This window comes from Mizuhopecten yessoensis, unplaced genomic scaffold (genome assembly GCF_002113885.1).
Source record: "Mizuhopecten yessoensis strain PY_sf001 unplaced genomic scaffold, ASM211388v2 scaffold716049, whole genome shotgun sequence".
In the NCBI taxonomy this organism is placed as follows: Eukaryota; Metazoa; Mollusca; class Bivalvia; order Pectinida; family Pectinidae; genus Mizuhopecten; species Mizuhopecten yessoensis.
The window spans coordinates 489-20,780 of record NW_018479922.1 but is presented as its reverse complement, the minus strand read 5'-3'; the positions used below and the strand labels follow the sequence as shown (position 1 = coordinate 20,780).

General features: G+C 37.5%; 1 protein-coding gene across 1 annotated transcript; it reads left to right on the top strand.

Moving 5' to 3' along the window:
* The first annotated feature begins 23 nt into the window (after nt 1–23).
* Nucleotides 24–7,083, top strand: LOC110441596 (DDB1- and CUL4-associated factor 10-like). The gene is made up of 6 exons (XM_021484789.1): nt 24–336; nt 700–813; nt 1,406–1,603; nt 1,944–2,241; nt 3,642–3,701; nt 6,076–7,083. The coding sequence occupies exons 1-6, from the start codon at nt 98–100 to the stop codon at nt 7,060–7,062; spliced, it is 1,896 nt and encodes a 631-aa protein (XP_021340464.1). The 5' UTR covers nt 24–97; the 3' UTR covers nt 7,063–7,083.
* Nucleotides 7,084–20,292: the final 13,209 nt, after the last annotated feature.

The following is a 20,292-nucleotide window of genomic DNA, read 5'->3' as shown; positions in this document are numbered from 1 at the left end:
TGAGAAGAACTCTCTACGTAAATGGGAAGAAATTACCATCATGGAAATGGATCAAAACAAAAAGTGATGTCCTGTGTAGTTATTTGTAATTAGCAGCATGAAACCTGTCAGTAATGGCTATTCGTTTTCAACAACTAAAGGGGGATCGAACGTTTTTTGTCCGTGGCGTTGGCAGGGTAGGCGGCAACTTGGATTACCAAATACTCCAGGGGAATCAAACCAAGTGACTGCTGGGCTATATTCGGCCATCAAACCTCTCCACACTTGGGAATCATCAGGAAGCTCTCTCAACACTCACCAAGGGGGCATATTCAACTTCGACTTTTCTCCTGACGGGTATGTTTTGTGTTGAACACGTTTTATTGGGTAGCAGATAACCACCATTTCCAATACCAGGGTTCTTGTGTGATGTCAATCATATGGCAACTGGTGAATCGGAGAGAATATTCCTCTGTAATTTGAGTAATAAAACCGTTAAAATGTTACTGTAAGCGGTAACTATTAACCATATGCAGGATTAATACCTATGCAGGGTTGTGTCCAACATGTTTTTCTGTGTGGGGAACAAGTACGATACATTGATCCTTATATTTCTTTCCCAACTCTCAATATTTTCGCATAAACTTACATCCCTTATTACCTTTTACAATAAAGGTTATTTTGGATGTTATATAAGTGTGATATTTTGTTTGATTACAGATCAGTACTGGCAGCTGCTTGTGAGGGAAAAGGCATCCTGTTGTTTGATCCCTTCAATGGAAAGCTGTGTGGCTACAAAGAAAAAGCTCACCTTGACTGTGTCAACTGTGTCAAGTATGTATCGTGTATCTGTGTTATTACTCATCTACAAGTATACTACACAAACTGTGTCAAGTATGTATCTCTGTTGTTACTCATCTACAAGTATACTACACATACGATTTAGGCCAAATAAAAAAATGTTTTGCTTCCGCCAAACCTACCGTTCCTTGATATTTGTGCCTACCCTGAAGTTTTAATTGGCATTTAGTGATATGTACTGATAAAGTCAGAACTCATGCTCTATATAAGCATAGTAAAATATTTTCCAAAATACAGAAATTGCCTACCTACCTACCCTACTATTTCTGAGGATGATAGCGGAAACAAAGTTATTATTTTGGCCGTATATCAGCAGTTTTTTCACCAGTGTCAAGTAGGTTTCTTGTTGTCAAAACATTCAGTAAAGTATGTCGACTCAACTACCACTTTAAGACCTGTTAAAGTTCTATAGAAAAATTCACTCCATTTTTCTGGATTTTTTTCTCTGTCATGATACATCATAATAGATGTCCATGACTGTGCAATTTTGTCGGAACCAAATGCTTAAATAAGAGGATAATTACATCAATAAACCAATTGTGTAAACTGTACATTCCTGTTTCAGATTTCTGGACACGAGGGTGTTAGCTACTTGTTCTGATGACAGCACTATAGCCTTGTGGGATACCCGATACTTAAAATACAAACTTCAGAATCTGAATGGCCACTCGAGTTGGGTAAAAAACGTGGAGTATGCCAGCAATAAAGACCTTCTTGTGTCATCTGGATTTGATGGCAGTATTTTCACCTGGGATATTAACAGGTAAGTAATTACACCCGACATACATAAAAAAATAAAGTGAAACATTTGATAGCCAGGGTATCAACTTGTTTTAAATCTAGATAGCAGGTGCCTATTTACACATTTGTTGTTGTTCAGGTGACACTTCTTTTGGCAAAATTGAATATCAGCTATTGGTGTAGAAGATTTTGCCTGATGTCATTTCCTTTTAGTAGATTTTCCAGTGGAAACATTCATAGAAGCCTGTTGCAATTTTCATGGTGTGAAATAGTCAAAGTTTGTTTACATTAAGATTATAAGTAAAATATTATTTTCTTTATCAAATTTATATGTAAAATGTTTACAAATCTTCTTGTTGTAGTTACTCTGAAGATGGAGCTAAAGGAAAGAAAGTGTTTAATTATAAACCGCTGATGAGGTCAAAGTTGAGTCCAGATGGAACAAAGCTTTTTGTATCAACAGACAATGGGCACATTCTTTTAATTCACAACCTTGACCTCTCAACTTTAGCAGAGGACCTTGTTATATTTTCACCGTATCAGTTTAGACAACTGATAGAGAATCATGCTGGAGCAGGGTCAAATAAAAAAAGAAACCAAGTAGAAGTTATCAACGATTGGCCCATGGGCAACAAGGCCAGTGTGATTGCATCGTTACAGGTCAGTCCTCCATCATGGTCCTGTATGGCCGTATCAGTTTCTTACCTGGCTTGTTTTTGTTGATTTGAAAATCTACAATAGAAAGATTCATGCAACATTTGATGATTTGCATGTAATCATATGAAATCAGACAAATACTTTTAGAAATACTCTACAGTAAAATATTTCTTAGAATATACTCATTAACGCTAGTAAAGCTAGCTATGGTGGTGTAGTGCCGTGGCGCAGCGTCCCTTGTCCGTCGTCAACTTCTTCTTTAAAACCTGTTTCCTCCTAAATGCCAAAGAGGATTTCAACCAAATTTAATCTGAAGCATCACTAGGAGAGGGCAATCATTTCTTAAATAAGTGAGGTTGGTTCGACAAAAGAGGCCGGGGGGGGGGGGGGGGGGCCTGAAGGGGAACTTAGCTAAATTTGTTTTAAAACTCATCTCCTACTTAACACCAGTGAGAATTTCAACCAAATTTGCTCTGAAACTTCATTGGGGGAGGGCAATCATTTCCTAAATAAATGAGACTTGTTTGGGAAACAGGAAAATTATCTGATATTTTGCTTTAAGACGCTAATACCCCCTAATTGCCTGAGTGGATTGTACAAAATTTGATCAAAAATATTATTGAGGAAGAACAAAACATTTCTTAATTGAATGAAGTTGATTGGACCCCTGCGGTCCTAAGAAATGCTACTGTACAGCTAGATTATCATATTCTATGGTGTAGTTTTCATAAATTGTTAAAAATTGGTTTCTAGGTTTATAAAAGCTTATAGTTGAATGAAAATTAAAGTATTGTCTAATTACACCCTGTAATATGACATGTTACTTATTTCAAAATCTGTTAACATGGCAACTCAATGGAGGCTTCTGATTAGTTGAAAGTCAGATATTGTGGTCCCAGTTGGGTTAGAACATAGATCTTGTCTGGTTTTTGAGGAAATTTCATATAAAGATGTACTAATGCATTCAGTTGTAATTACTAAAATATAAAACCAGGTGAGCGATACAGGTCCAATGGACCTCTTGTTTTTGGTGTGTATGCATAAATATGTTCGTTTCTCAAATTATAAAGGTTGGAACCTATAAATTGTGTGTCTACTGGTACTTATATACACTCACACAAACTTAGACATCATGTAGATCCATTACAAACACATTCCAATGTTATACTTCACTTAATATACATGTGTAAGGAGTAAATTCTGCTATATGAGTTTACTCCTGATTGGTTAAGCTCCCAGTTGTTGATATAGATACAAGCTTGTTAGGTAGTAGTTCTGTGAACATCATTTGTATTCTCAGTATCAAAATAAGGCTTTTTTTTCATGATGAAACAAATTATTCATGGTTGTGGAAATAGACGTTTCATTTAAATATTGATAACTGAAGTATTTGACTGTTTTAGGTACATCCTCAGGGTTGGTGTGTACTGTCGAGGAACACAAGCCGGGACAGAAGTTCAGAGGTAAGTTGGTGTGTACTGTCGAGGTACACAAGCTGGGACAGAAGTTCAGAGGTAAGTTGGTGTGTATTATCAAGGAACACAAGCCGAGACAGAAGTTCAGAGGTAAGTAGGTGTGAACTGTCAAGTAACATAAGCTGGGACAGAAATTCAGAGGTAAGTTGGTGTGTACTATCAAGGAACACAAGCCGAGACAGAAGTACAGAGGTAAATTGGTGTGTACTGTCAAGTAACATAAGCTGGGACAGAAATTCAGAGGTAAGTTGGTGTGTACTGTCGAGGAACACAAGCTGGGACAGAAGTTCAGAGGTAAGTTGGTGTGTACTGTCAAGGTACACAAGCTGGGACAGAAGTTCAGAGGTAAGTTGGTGTGTACTATCAAGGAACACAAGCCGAGACAGAAGTTCAGAGGTAAGTAGGTGTGAACTGTCCAGGAACACAAGCCGGGACAGAAGTACAGAGGTAAGTTGGTGTGTACTGTCTAGGAACACAAGCCGGGACAGAAGTACAGAGGTAAGTTGGTGTGTACTGTCAAGTAACACAAGCCGGGACAGAAATTCAGAGGTAAGTTGGTGTGTACTATCAAGTAACAGAAGCCGGGACAGAAGTATAGAGGTAAGTTGGTGTGTACTGTCAAGTAACACAAGCCGGGACAGAAATTCAGAGGTAAGTTGGTGTGTACTGTCGAGGAACACAAGCTGGGACAGAAGTTCAGAGGTAAGTTGGTGTGTACTGTCGAGGTACACGAGCTGGGACAGAAGTTCAGAGGTAAGTAGGTGTGAACTGTCCAGGAACACAAGCCGGGACAGAAGTACAGAGGTAAGTTGGTGTGTACTGTCTAGGAACACAAGCCGGGACAGAAATTCAGAGGTAAGTAGGTGTGTACCGTCAAGTAACAGAAGCTGGGACAGAAGTATAGAGGTAATTTGGTGTGTACTGTCGAGGAACACAAGCCGGGACAGAAGTTCATAGGTAAGTTGGTGTGTACTGTCAAGTAACACAAGCCGGGACAGAAATTCAGAGGTAAGTAGGTGTGTACTGTCAAGTAACAGAAGCTGGGACAGAAGTATAGAGGTAAGTTGGTGTGTACTGTCGAGGAACACAAGCCGGGACAGAAGTACATAGGTAAGTTGGTGTGTACTGTCAAGTAACACAAGCCGGAACAGAAGTTCAGAGGTAAGTAGGTGTGTACTGTCGAGGAACACAAGCCGTGGCCGAAATTCAGAGGTAAGTAGGTGTGTACTGTCGAGGAACACAAGCTGGGACGGAAGTTCAGAGGTAAGTTGGTGTGTCCTGTCGAGGAACACAAGCCGGGACAGAAATTCAGAGGTAAGTTAGTGTGTACTGTCAAGTAACACAAGCTGGGACAGAAGTTCAGAGGTAAGTTGGTGTGTACTGTCGAGGAACACAAGCCGTGGCAGAAATTCAGAGGTAAGTAGGTGTGTACTGTCAAGTAACATAAGCTGGGACAGAAGTTCCGAGGTAAGTAGGTGTGAACTGTCGAGGAACACAAGCCGGGGCAGAAATTCCGATGTAAGTTGGTGTGTACTGTCGAGGAACACAAGCTGGGACAGAAATTCAGAGGTAAGTTGGTGTGTATTGTCAAGTAACACAAGCCGTGGCAGAAATTCAGAGGTAAGTTGGTGTGAACTGTCGAGGAACACGAGCTGGGACAGAAATTCAGAGGTAAGTTGGTGTGTACTGTCGAGGAACACAAGCTGGGACAGAAGTTTAGAGGTAAGTAGGTGTGAACTGTCGAGGAACACAAGTCGGGGCAGAAATTCAGAGGTAAGTTGGTGTGTTCTATCGAGGAACACGAGCTGGGATAGAAATCCTGAGGTGAGTGGTGTGTATTGTCCAAAAACTGAAGCTGGGACAGAAACTTGTAGGTAAGTTGGTTTGTGCTGTTTAACCTAAGTGCACAAGCTTGGACAGGAGTAAAGAAGAGTAATGGTATGTGCTTCTTAGAACTCCGATTAGTGTTGTGTAGACACAAATCTGTGTAAAAACCTGGAGTCAAGTAGGTATGTACTATCTGGGTATACAGTCCAGCATAGAAAGTTTAAGTGGACTAGAAGGTTTTTGTTGATTTTTTTTTAAATTTCTGAATTGTTAATTAATATTAAAAGTATATTTTCTTTCCAAGCTATATCGCCATTAATTGCGTTCGATTGAGTATGACTCTCGGTCATTGATGGAGCATGTGTCCAAAGTCATGTGACCTTTTTGGCAGGCGTTTATATAGTTTGTTTCTTTGTAGCACGATATTGAACTTATTTCTGATTTCCGGTTAAAATCCTCAAGATTGCATACAGATTGTAAAAAAAATCTTCATTACACTTATAGAATTTGAAATGACATTCTATTTATTTTGTAGTGGACTTGTATTCATGATGTGCAGGATGGTAAGGAAGATTCAGAAGATTCCAGTGCCAAAGATCCATCAGACACTCGTAAAAATTGTGGTTCGACCAGTCCTCCCCTGTCACCAGTGCGCCCTTGGTCACCCAGAGTGAGGCAATCAAACCACCCTGCGTTGGTCCACCACCAAAGACGTGGGGTGCTGGACTATGAGTCAGATCAGTCAGGAGAGGAGGTTCCTGTGAGGACTCGTTTGCGCATTACAAATTCCCGCGCTAGGAGTACCGTGAACATTTCAAGGACAGGAGTTACTGCCCATATTTCCTCGCCAAATTTGTCAAATTCTAGGCTAATATCAAATATTCAACACGACACAGAGTCTCCAGGCTCCCCGTTATCAGATACAGACAGTGATGTCGGGGACACAGTAGTTATAAGGATGGACCATCAGGAGGACAGAGATGAACCACAGCAGGAGGACGGGGAAATCTCTGATCCAGACCAGGACGAAAACAGTCGTTTAAGTGACTCCCCGCACACAGACAGTCCAGACGAACTGGAAGCAAGGCGAGCCATAAGTGACATTCTCACTATTGTGTTTGGTTCAGGTCCGAGAAGACAAGTATTCCAGTTCAATCACAGTGAGGGAGTTAGTGACATATCAGAAGACGAAAGTCCGTTACAGTTTCCTTGTGAAAAACGACTGTTGTATTATGCAGATGAACCGAATGTTGGACGTGGCTTCATCAAGGAGTTGTGTTTTAGCTCCACTGGCCGAATGGTGTGCTCCCCTTTTGGCTTTGGTGTACGATTACTAACTTTTGACTCCCAGTGTAGCGAGTTATGTGAAGTAGTGCCCAAGGCTCCGGTAAAACTTTATGAGTTAGGGTCCTGTATGTCTCATACTAACAATGTTCTGACATGTAAGTTCTCACCCACTCATCCCTTGCTGGTCACAGGTTGCCTCAGTGGCAGAGTGGTGTTCCATCAACCTGTTCTCTAATCAAATCCTCTACTAAACACTTAATTTTATCATATTTCAGTTGTTTCTGCAATAAGCTCAGTATATTTACTGTAAGATCAGAACTGGATTTATTCCTTTATTTTGACCCTATATTGTATATACAGGACAGTTTGGTTTCCAGCTAACACCTTTCTATAGCAGTAAGTGTGTTTAGAAAATTGGGCTTATTACCCCGAACTTAAGCTTTTCATTGCTCTGATATGTGTTATATGTTGTAAGTAAATACCTTTATTTAAATCCATAGAACATTATTTGTCTTTATCACAGACATGTTTTGGTGTTTATTTCCCAAAAAATTTGTTATTAGCTTGTTGTAACTCTGGTATCAAAATGGTAAATGTGGTCAGGTTGTGTGTCGAGTGTCTTGTGGCAACATTTACTGTTAACCCTGTGCAAGATGTAATACAGTATTTTGATAGATTTTAATGTAATTTGATACAGATGTTTATTTTACAAATACCTTTGAAGAGTTTGTTACTGAAGTTATTAATTTTTTGTTATCACTCTGCACGCTTTTTTTGTTTTGGATTTCACCCGATGTTTGTACCGATGTTTGTACAGATGTTCAAAATAGAAATAGTTTGGATGAATATCTTAAGATGCCCGAAATATTCTGTCAATTTTCGTGGGAGTTATGGCCCTTGTTAAAACTGGGTTTTTCTGCTCCTACACTAAATATATAGAAATTTCATTTTTTTTCATTTTTTAATGGAGTATTGCCGTTTAAAAAAAATTGTTACCTGTTCACAGAGATTGTGTCCAGATTTACACCAAATATAATACAAACACAATAACTTGGATGTATTTAATATATTGAATTCTTTCGTATAACTTTCGTATAACTTTCCAGCACAACTTGTGTTTTGCATCATTGTGTGCATTTAGATTGATGTGTTTATGATTAATATGCATACTGTGTCAATTTTTATCAAAATTAAATCGTCAGTGAGGGAAAGAATGTAACAGCATACATGATACATACTGTAAAACCTGGTTATACCGCCACCTTCTGTCCTCTGTGATTTTGGCGGTATAACGAGTTTTGAGCTATATCAGGTTTACAGTTTTAAACCCAAGTGTTCACACACCAACTGAACTTATACTTTAAAAAATAAAAAATAACTTCAGAATACGTTTTTTGTTTTTACAAAATTGTAATTTAATGTATCAAACTGTTGAGCATGTAAAACATACAGCTGATTACCTGGTCAGTCAGCAGTCATGTGTAACAATAAGATTTACATATGTACGTAATATTTCTGTCATCGGGATATACCTGTACTCGAATCAAATTGGCGGTATTTAGCAAGGTCAACATAGTGTGATTTTAACCATTTGTTTTGGAAATATGATGACGGATGGCGGCAGCGAGTTTGGCGTTACAACGGGTGCATTAACGTTTGGGAAATCTGTTAATTAAGTGAGTAAATTAATGGCGGTGTGTGGGTTTGGCCGTTTAACAGGTGGCATTACAACAGGGTTTTACAGTTTATTTAAGGTGGCTCCACACTTTCGCAATTAACCAGCAAAATTCGTTGAAATTTTCATATAATGGTTATGCAACTATGTAGAGTTAATTTTATGAAAATCTAAACATTCCGATAGTTCGGGGAATTTTTTGGAAAAAATACCAAGAAATTGAATTTTCGCCACTTTTAATATTTTCCGGTTTTTTTTGTGTGTGGCATTGTTCGGAACAATAAAAACAATAAAAAAATGAAAAGAAGCATTTATAATTAATCCTACAAATATTTTATTTATCGCAAAATATGTAACACATGTTACACAAAGTGTTTTTTATTGAATTTGAACGGATAAAAGTGATTATCTACAAGCTAAAAGCAAACAGGACACACAGATCTATACATATAGAGTGAGAAATTGAACAAAATATACACAATGACTTTATAATTAATTTATTTTACATTTTACAATCACTTTGATCCGGGTGAGAGTTATCTTCCTTGAAAAAAATCGGAACTTTTTGCAGAGGGATGACATTTACACAATGACAGTTGTCTCTGTTTACATATAACAAATGATGGAAATAAATCAAAAATATGATATCAAAATTATCAATTTATTGTTCTTTAATGGAACCAAATTACCCTCAGTCATGTACACTTTGGACATCATTCCACAGTCCGCTAACTCACGGTATATTTATAATTACATGTCAGGTACATATGTGACCAGAGGCTATCGCATGGTATGCCGTTCTCACGTGCCCTCACACATGCATTTCATAGGTATCTTGATATTTTACAAAACATTATTTTCACAGAGTAAGTAGACTACATTTGTAAACACGATTTAATCGACAGAGCGAAACTCCCTCAGCTTATGAACTCGTGTAAGCACGTGATATGCACATATGAGGTTGGTACGTCCGCATTCCATGTGTTTCCTATATGACCTTCTTGAGGTCGTCTGGTCTCATGTCACTGTCTTCCCGTGAGTCTGTTTATGTCAATGAATTGGAAAGCTTTATTCCTGAAGTACGTGTGATTATACATTTCCCGGTAAAATCTCGATATCGGGTGTTGACATATCATCGGCACGCACGTGTACTATTGTTTACCAGGGGCCTGTTCGTTTATGCGGAACAACCGGTTTGACCGTTTATAAATGTAACAATTCCGGGTATAAATCCTGGCGGACCTACAAATGTGTATGCAAGACTTGCAAGGCTTTCTCAAGGCTCGCCTGAAAGCAGCATCAGATAACTAGGTCTTACCTTATTTAATAAACGAACAATAGTGGTCCGATCGGTTTGACCGTTTAAACGCAAACGGCCCAGGTGTTACTATAATTTGCACTACGATATTGAATACCTGATACGCAAAACGGAAATGACGACACGGTGTACATGCACATTTCGATCAAGATAATTGAGTCCGAGCTGTACTTTTTCCGGAAGTAAGTCACGAAAATGGACGCTGATGACGATGTGTCGAGCCACCTTAACATAGGTTTTTCTACAAAAGTAATTATGTCTGTATGATAGGGCTGTCGCAATACATCTGGAGTGTAGATACATATTCCGATATATTGTTATAGGGAAAAAAATGGTCAGTTTAAAAAGAACTTGTTGTCAGAATGTTATCAAACTAATATGATATAAATATGGATCACATGGATTTTAGATTTTTTTCCACCAGTGATCAGATATACACACAGTCACAATAACTGAAACTTTTTCAGTTATACTTCAAAAACTCTTCATGATCACAACACAACTTAGAAAATATCCTCATATTAATAAAACTGTTACAGTTTATGAGTGATTTAATTTAATCCATGTCACCACTCCATAAAAGCTAGTTTCCTAGGGGAGGACAGGGTATTGAGAATCAGTCTGGAATCAAAATCAGCCTTTAGCTCTGACACATGCTAAAGTGTGTGCTTGGGACAGGGTGTACACAAATAGAACTAGGAAGGTTCTGTCTTTAATTTGGGTGAAATATAGTCCGAATTATTCCGACATTTTTATCGACTTTTTTTTATATCGGTCTGTCGTCGATTAACTGACGACAGACCGATATGAAAAAAAGTCGATAAAACATCGGAATAATTTGGACTAGGTGAAATATTGCAATGTAGTATCCCTAGCATTCAGAGAGAACAACAAAGCATCAGTGTTTTTGTTTATATCAAGAGGATTAAGCGCCTCCAGAACTTATCTTTATTTAGTATTAAAGTATAAGGGGAATGTCCCTAGTTTGTCCTAAAAGGAAACGTTGATTGAGGTTGGACCTTGAAAAAAATGAAAAGAATATATTTCTAGATTTTTGTCCTGTCCTTGTAGAGAGACAAATACGAATGGTTACGATTGGAACGGAAAGTGCCTGTAGTTTAAGTTAATGCGGTCCATACCTTATAAGCCGTCCAGACTTGTTTTGTCTACAATACATACTTTGGGAATTTAATCAGTCGTTAGTTTTGCATCATATTTTCAGGTCTGTATTGTACAACATATTGTGGGTTACGTTTACTTTTTTCAAACATGCTGGCAGGGGTCAACTTCTCTCGGTTTCCAGATAACTACAATTGTATTGAAATACATGGTAAATCGTTGACATATTGCATATATTTTTAAATGTTTGACTGATATAACAACTGTGGTTTTATCAAAGCTGTCTCTGTTCAGGGTACTCTTTGTATTGTTTCATATTTGCATTCACAAATCTCTTTGGTTTGTATAAGTTGTGGCAATATAATTGAATGTTTGCGGTACTTACACAAGTAAGTTCTGTTTAGATCACTGGTTTTACTCTTCACATTGTTTCTGTTTTATGGGAAGTATGTGGTATTTTTGCTTCACAGAATATGGGAGAGAATAGCACATGTGACTTATGCTAAAATCTGAGAAAAAGCTGCTCAATAAAAATATACCAAAAAGCATATCGCTTTAGAGTATTTTATTGCTGATCCCGTCATCGAAATTCCTGGAGCTACCCTTTCTCCCGTTTTCTGCACCCCTGGAATATGTCATGGCCAAACTGAAGGCTCTATATGCGCCACCTAGCTGGTAGATTATACAAGTTATATGTGCCACCTGGTAGGTTATACAAGTTATATGTGCCACCTGGTAGATTATACAAGTTATATGTGCCACCTGGTAGATTATACGAGTTATGTGTGCCACCTGGTGGATTATACGAGTTATATGCGCCACCTGGTAGATTATACGAGTTATATGCGCCACCTGGTAGATTATACGAGTTATATGCGCCACCTGGTAGATTATACAAGTAGACTGATTTGATCTTCTGATGTATATCAAAAGAATCACGCAGCTGTGTAATGGTAAAATTGACCAGTTTCAAATCAGGTGTCGCTCTTCTGTAATCTTCAAAGGCAGGTATCAACCTTGCAATTAATCGGGTGTATTTTTAACGGAAAAAAAATAGCTACCAGCTTGTCTTTGATTTTATCATGGCATATTCCAGGGGTGCGTTGTTCCTTATTAAGTTATTGTACAAGAACAATATTTTAAAAGGATGAAGGGTGTCACTTAATCTTTGTTCGAATCAGGGCAGTTATTTGGGATTACACTAAAACAAACATGGAAAAAGTGGGAAAAGAATCTTATATCAATCATTATTTTAGCTTTATGTTTCATGTCTCATATACTTTTCGATTGCGCTTTATTTATTTTGGTTAATGACTTCGTAGTTTTACATTGACAGTTTAAAACAGTTGAATATAGAAGTTAAACAAAGCTTACTTTTCTGGGAACAGTCTGGACTGTATAAAAAACCAATATCCATGGGCTTCAGGCAATATACCCTTAGCAAACGGATATCTTCATCATATGTTCAACAAAATCAGCCTTGCATTCAATGCATTTGTTCCAGCGATGCTCCAACTTAATTATGCCATCTCAGAAAAATTGTTAATCTTGATGGTTTAAAAATGCCTGAACATCACCAATGACGTCTTCATCACCGTCAATATGCCTTACTCGCATTTCTGATTTGAGTTTAGGAAGTAGGTAAACATCATAGGGTGCTTAATCAGGGGAATATAGGGGATGGGGAAGGAGTTCATAACCACACTCAGCAGCTACTGCAACTTGTGAGATGTGGGCATGTGCATTATCCCGAAGCAAGAGCTTTCCTCTCTGTTTTCTTCCTCAGTTCCTTTAATTAGCACACCATCATCTGATGATGGGCTATTCAAATCGCCCTGCGTCCGTGGTCCATCCTTCCGTCTGTCCTTAAACAATTCTTGTTATGGCTATTTCTCAGGAAGTACTGGAGGGATCTTTCTAAAATTTTATATGTAGGTTCCCTTGGTCCCTAGTAGTCTCGTTCAACCAGGTTCTTGTTGCCTGCGCAAGCTACGCCGAATATTGAATTACAAGTGATCAAGCATCTGGTTGAACGAGACTAGGTCCCTAGTTGTGCATATTTACTTTTAAGACTAATCAAATAAACAAAATGGCCGATAGGCCACCATCTTCGGTTGTGACATTAAAGGTTTGTTATGGCTATTTCTCGGGAAGTACTGGATATATGTTTCCCAAATTTTATATGTAGGTTCCCCTAGGTCTGTAGTTGTGCATATTTACTTTTGAGACTGATCAGATAAACAAAATGGCTGATAGGCCACCATCTTGGATTGTGACATTAAAGGTTTAAATTGTTATGGCTATTTCTCAGGAAGTACAAGAGAGATGTTTCCCAAATTTTATATGTAGGTTCCCCTTGGTCTGTTATTGTGCATGTTTAATATTGAGATTGATCCGATAAACAAAATGGCCGACAGGCCACCATCTTGGATTGTGACATTAAAGGTTTGTTATTGCTATTTCCCAGGAAGGACTGGAGGGACCCTTCTTAAATTTTATGTGTAGGTTCCCTTTGGTCCCTAGTTGTGCATATTTACTTTTGAGACTGATCAAAATGACAAGCAGCCATCTTGGATTTTGACAGTGAATGTTGGTTATCGCTATTTCTCAATAAGAACTGGAGAGATCTTTCTCAAATTAAAATGTAGGTTCCCTTAGGTCTGTAGTTGTGCATGTTAAATTTTGAGAATGATAAGATAAACAAAATGGCCGACAGACAGCCATCTTGTATTTTTACAGTGAACGTTTGTTATCGCTATTTCTTAGGTAGCACTGGAGGGTTCTTTCTCAAATTTTTATATGCTGGTTCCCCACTGTCCTTTATTTGTTCATGTTTACTTTCGAAACTGATCAGATTAACAAAATGGCCGTCTGGCGGCAATCTTCAATTTTTGACATTGATGGTTTGTTTGGGTTCAAATTTGATATGTAGGTTCCCCTTGATCCTTCGTTGTGCATGTTATATTTTGAGACTGATCATCAAAACAAAATGGCCGAAGGAAGAACTAAACAGATTTTTCTCATATTCAGTGATCGCCGGGTTCTATTTCTTTCACATTAAGTACTGTACTAGTAAATCTGTGAGATGGCAAGCTCAATTTGAAGGTTGTCTTTTATACACAGCAGTATTAAGTTTAGATCAAAAGTTACCCCAAGGTGCATTTACTGTTAACATGACTCGATCAAACAGATTAGAGAAAAGAAGAGAAAAGATCGAACTGACAAAGAACTAATGAAGATGGTACAATGGTGGGCGCCAAGATCCCTCTGGGATCTCTTGTTTATCAGTATAGTACTGCCCAGTGATGGTTTGACCTCTCTGAAGATAATCTACCATGATTACCTCTTTACAATCCCAAAAGACAGATGCCATAACTTTACCAAACGATGTTGTGCTCTTGAATTTCTTTGGCGGAGGTGAGCCTTGATGTTTCCACTGCTTTGATTGCACTTTTGACCTAGACTCAAATTGATGAACCCATGTCTCATCCTGGGTCACGTTTCTCTCCAGAAATTCTTTTGGGTTGCGCTGAAAACGTGCCAAAAGTTCTCTTGAAATATTCAGCCTAGTCAAAATTTTGTCTGGTGTCAACATTATTGGAACCCATCTTGCCACAGGTTTGTTCATGTGAAGAACATAAGACAAAATTGATTAGACTGACCCACAACTTGTCTCTACAGTATCAGCAATATGCTGAATGGTGTCATTCATCCCCACACCATGCACAGCATCAACTTGAAGATCGGTAGTTGCTTCTTTGGGACTACCTGACCGTGATTCATCTTCAGTGCTGGTTCTTCCTCGCTTGAACTCACCAGTCCAGTTTTTAGCAGTGACAGTCACCACCAATAATATTCCTCATTTCTTCATGAATTTCTTCGGTTGACATGCCTTTCATATGTAAATATTTTGTCACTGTTCTCTTCTCTGACTTCTTCAATTTACAAAAAGCGTCAAGAACACAACCATCACTCTCTTTACCCTTAGCAGGGTTTCCAAACGTTACCAGCCAGTTACCAGCCAGTTGCAACTAAGAAATATTGTAGTTCAAATTTCTCACCATGGCTAACACCTTTTGGAGAAAAAATGTGTTAGGCCGGAAATATTTGATTTGTCCTCGCATAGAAAAACAGAAAAATGACCAGAGAAATGGTGGCAATATTACGAGGTTTTACTTGTGTTTATATGTTTACCATTCTATAAAATTCAGTTTTTGGTCATCTTTTCGTTTGTTATTACGTAAAATATTGTATAGCAGATGTTTAGCCCGTCTGGCCATACGTGCGTTGTCATCGTTGTTGTCATCGTTGTCGTCATCGTTGTCGTCATCGAACACGTATACATCAACACTTCTGATGTACGCCATGCATGTTTTTAAGAAGAGAGTAATACACACTTATTTAACTGTACACTGAACAAGACACCCATATCCCTACTACACCCATAGACACGTATCTGCTACCAGTGACTCAGATCCTTCTACCCACTCACTACCACATCATTGTAACTTATCCCGCAAGCAGCAGTACACTGCCTAACACTAGGGAACTTCAAGGAACATAACCCCAACACCAGATCCTGAAGTCCTAAAATCCGCACCATAACCATACAACTGCTGTTATCTGTTATCTAAAGCCTGCACGTCATGCTCTTTTTTCATAGAATAAATAGTTTTACATATAAATCTGTAGGTAGTTAGATCTTTCTACCTTCAGTCTAATCTTTAAAATAGTCCTTTTACCATTTTTAGTCATATTTGATTATTTCTTGTTGGTCAAGTGACACTCCGTTATTAATATTATATGAAAATAATCATAAGTATCAATTCTTTATTTGATGCATAAATTGGCTATTAACTTTACTTGGTTCAAATGTTTTATATACACTTTAATTGTTGCAAATATCAATGATAGAAATATCGTTGAAAGTGGAAAATATTAATCCGAGGAGAAAACATCCATACCTGCAATAAAACAAAAATCAAAAAACATTATATGTAGCCCTATGCTGTGTGTGTGTGTGTGTGCATATATTACAAAAGGATGTCTGACGATGTTTTATTTTTTATTTTGACAACACTTAAGGCCAAATAATTACTTCTGTCCCAGGCCATTGTGATGTTCAACACTGTGTTATTTATACTACGAAAACATTATATGCTTCTAAGAGTTCCTTGTGTTCCTATTGCAAGATTTATATCTTCCGAAATCACCAATCACCAGCTCACTTGAAAAAAAATCATCAGAAGTGTCAACAAAACGTATTTTGAACTCAACTTCATGAAACTAGGACAGAATTATATGAGGACCTTTGAGAAAGTAGAAGAATAATAAACCATGCGTTCCGGAAGGGTAAGCGTCCTATGCTTCCTCGACGTCACCTGCCTTGTCAGTGTAGGTAAACTACAATTAACGTGGCGACAGGAGTAGTAACAACGAAACAGGAATACACACTATTGAGCAAAATGAAAACCACCGACCTTCATATCATAGAAAGAATCCGCAAACTAGCATGGTCAACGTGATCATGATGGTGATAGTAACCTTGTCCGTGGTCTTCAACAACCAGCATCTCTTGGAGAAACCAACGTGATCATGATGGTGATAGTAACCTTGTCCGTGGTCTTCACCAACCGGCATCTCTTGGAGAAACCAACGTGATCATGATGGTGATAGTAACCTTGTCCGTGGTCTCCATCAACCGGCATCTCTTGGAGAAACCAGTCTTGACTTTAAACATATTTTTTTGTCCAAATGGGTACATGTGTACATAAGTTATTGCAACTTATGAAGACATCTTCTATCAACATATCAATAACAAGTGATTAGATAGACGGTTACAAATAGTACAAGTAATGGTAGAAGAACATTTTATATTCTAAGTATTTCGCTGGACCTAATAAAAGTTTGCACATGTCTAAATAAATTACAATTATTATCCAAAGCTTGGTGTTCATCACCAAATAGAAGTAACCTGAAACTGATTTGCATATTTATATTGTTAATGTATTGGAACAGTACCGTACGAGCATTACTATAAGATAAGATTGACACTCAGAAAAGAAATGATAGACATTTTCACAACTGTGACCACAATTTGAACATTTCTTCAGCCACATATCAAAACAAGAATAAGTTTGCCACCAGGAGGACACAGTTTAATGCCTACAGTCTGCTGAAATCTTTCCACCGAACTCAACTAATATACAATTAACCAGAAACAATGTCACAATTTCATACTCGATATATTAAATTTTCGGAAATTTGCTGAATAAATTCGGCACACATCAGTTCAACCATACATCATTCCTTCCCTATTTGTTCAAACGATTCCCACAAATGCTACTTACCTCTTTTAGAAGGTAGGATATAGTTTGTCTTACTCAGGGACATTGATCAGATGTTTGGAAGGTCAGCTTTAAATGGTCTGTTTGCTTGCCAATGTCCCAACCTGATGTGATCATAGAAATACAATGAGAATAAATGGTTTGAAATAATCCTAATTTCATACGAAGTTTGAAACAGATTTTTGTTATAAATTGCATAACATTGATAACAATAGTACACTTCATCTTTACAGCAAACTTAAGACCAAATATGGAGAAGAATCGTATTTATCGTTACTAAATTTTGAACAAAGACAACTGATAACAAAACTGAGAATAAATAATTATATCCTTGAAATCGCAAATGGCAGAGCTAAAAACATTCCTCCTCGGCAACTCCGTCTTTGTACGATCATTTCTTTTCGTAATGTACTTACAACTCTGACATTGGATTTTTTTTCGAAAGAATTGGAATAACTACACTGTTTAGTGACATACACAACTACACTGTTTAGTGACTTACAAAATTACACTGTTTAGTGACATAAAAAACATATTATTGTTTAACGAATCGAAACTTTTGCGTTATAAAGGTCTCTTCGCCAAAAAGTCTTTTGCATTGAGGAAGGTGGGCTTGTATACTGTTTGGATGAAAATTGAAATTAAGTTGAAAATGTAATTGAAATTGGCACGATTTGGAGTACAAATGGTATTCAACTTAGAACATGGTCACGTTATGATTATACAAGAATATTCTTTATTTCGTTGTCAATACCTAATACTTTTCAACTATTGAATAGAATTTGAAGTTATAATTTTAAAGTCTTCCACATATCCCCCCCCCCCCCCCCCCCCCCCACACACACACACCAACACACACACCAACACATACACCTTATCAGACACACACAGACACACACCTGTCTACCTGTATGTTTTAAATGCCAAGCCTGTTAGATTGTTTCAAATTGTATTGATTTTTTATACACCCGTCAATAAAACCACGTCTACCACACCGCCGTGTTTACTCTGCCACTTACCTAGCGCACGAGAACCTGCAAGTAGCTACCTTAAAAGAAAACCCTGCTGAATGTAAATGTGTTGAAATCTTGTGATATTTGTTGACTGTCGATATATGTGAACTTAAGAAATACTGACCTATATCTTCGTTGACTGTCGATATATATCTGTGTTGACTGTCGAAATATGTGACCTTAAGAAATACTGACCTATATCTTCGTTGACTGTCGATATATATGAACTTAAGAAATACTGAACTATATCTTTGTTGACTATCGATATATGTGAACTTCAAAAAGACTGACCTATATCTTTGATGACTGTCGATATATGTTAACTTACTGACCTATATATTTGTTGCCTGTCGATATATTTGAACTTACTGACCTATATCGTTGTTGACTGTCGATATTTGTGAACTTACTGACCTATATATTTGTTGCCTGTCGATATATTTGAACTTACTGACCTATTCGATATATGTGAACTTCAAAAAGACTGACCTATATCTTTGGTATGTTTTAAATGCCAAGCCTGTTAGATGGTTTCTAATTGTATTGATTTTTTATACACCCGTCAATAAAACCACGTCTACCACACCGCCGTGTTTACTCTGCCACTTACCTAGCGCACGAGAACCTGCAAGTAGCTACCTAAAAGAAACCCCTGCTGAATGTAAATGTGTTGAAATCTTGTGATATTTGTTGTCTGTCGATATATGTGAATTTAATAAATACTGACCTATATCTCTGTTGACTGTCGATATATGAGAACTTACTGACCTATATTTGTTGACTGTAGATATATGTGAACTTACTGGCCTATATCTTTATTGACTGTCGATATATGTTAACTTACTGACCTATATCGTTGTTGACTGTCGATATGTGTGAACTTAAGAAATACTGACTTATATCTTTGTTGACTGTCTATATATGTGAACTTACTGCCCTAGATCTTTGTTGACGGTCGATATATGTGAACTTCAAAAATACTGACCTATATCTCTGTTGACTGTCGATATATGTGGACTTATTGACCTATATCTTTGTTGATTGTTGATATATGTGAACTTACTGACCTAGATCTGTGTTCACTCTCGATATATGTGAACTTCAAAAATACTGACCTATATCTTCGTTGACTGTCGATATATTTGAACTTACTGACCTATATATTTGTTGCCTGTCGATATATTTGAACTTACTGACCTATATCGTTGTTGACTGTCGATATTTGTGATATTAAGAAATACCGTCCTATATCTGTGTTGACTGTCGAAATATGTGACCTTAAGAAATACTGACCTATAGCTTCGGTGACTGTCGATATATGTTAACTTACTGACCTATATCGTTGTTGACTGTCGATATTTGTGAACTTACTGACCTAGATCTGTGTTCACTCTCGATATATGTGAACTTACTGGCCTATATCTTTATTGACTGTCGATATATGAGAACTTACTGACCTATATCTTTGTTGACTGTCGATATTTGTGATATTAAGAAATACCGACCTATATCTGTGTTGACTGTCGAAATATGTGAACTTAAGAAATACTGACCTATATCTTTGTTGACTGTCGATATATGTGAACTTACTGACCTATATCTTTGTTGACGGTCGATATACGTGAACTTACTGACCTTTATCTTTGTTGACTGTCGATATTTGTGAAGTTAAGAAATACCGACCTATATCTTTGTTGACTGCCGATATATGTGAACTTCAAAAATACTGACCTATATCTTTGTTGACTGTCGATATATGTGAATTTAGAAATACTGACCTATATTTTTGTTGACAGTCGATATATGTGAACTTAAGAAATACTGACCTATATCTTTGTTGACTGCCGAAATATGTGAACTTAAGAAATACTGACCTATATCTTTGATGACTGTCGATACATGTGAACTTAAGAAATACTGACCTATATCTTTGTTGACTGTCGATATATGTGGACTTACTGACCTCTGACCTATATCTTTGTTGACTGTCGAT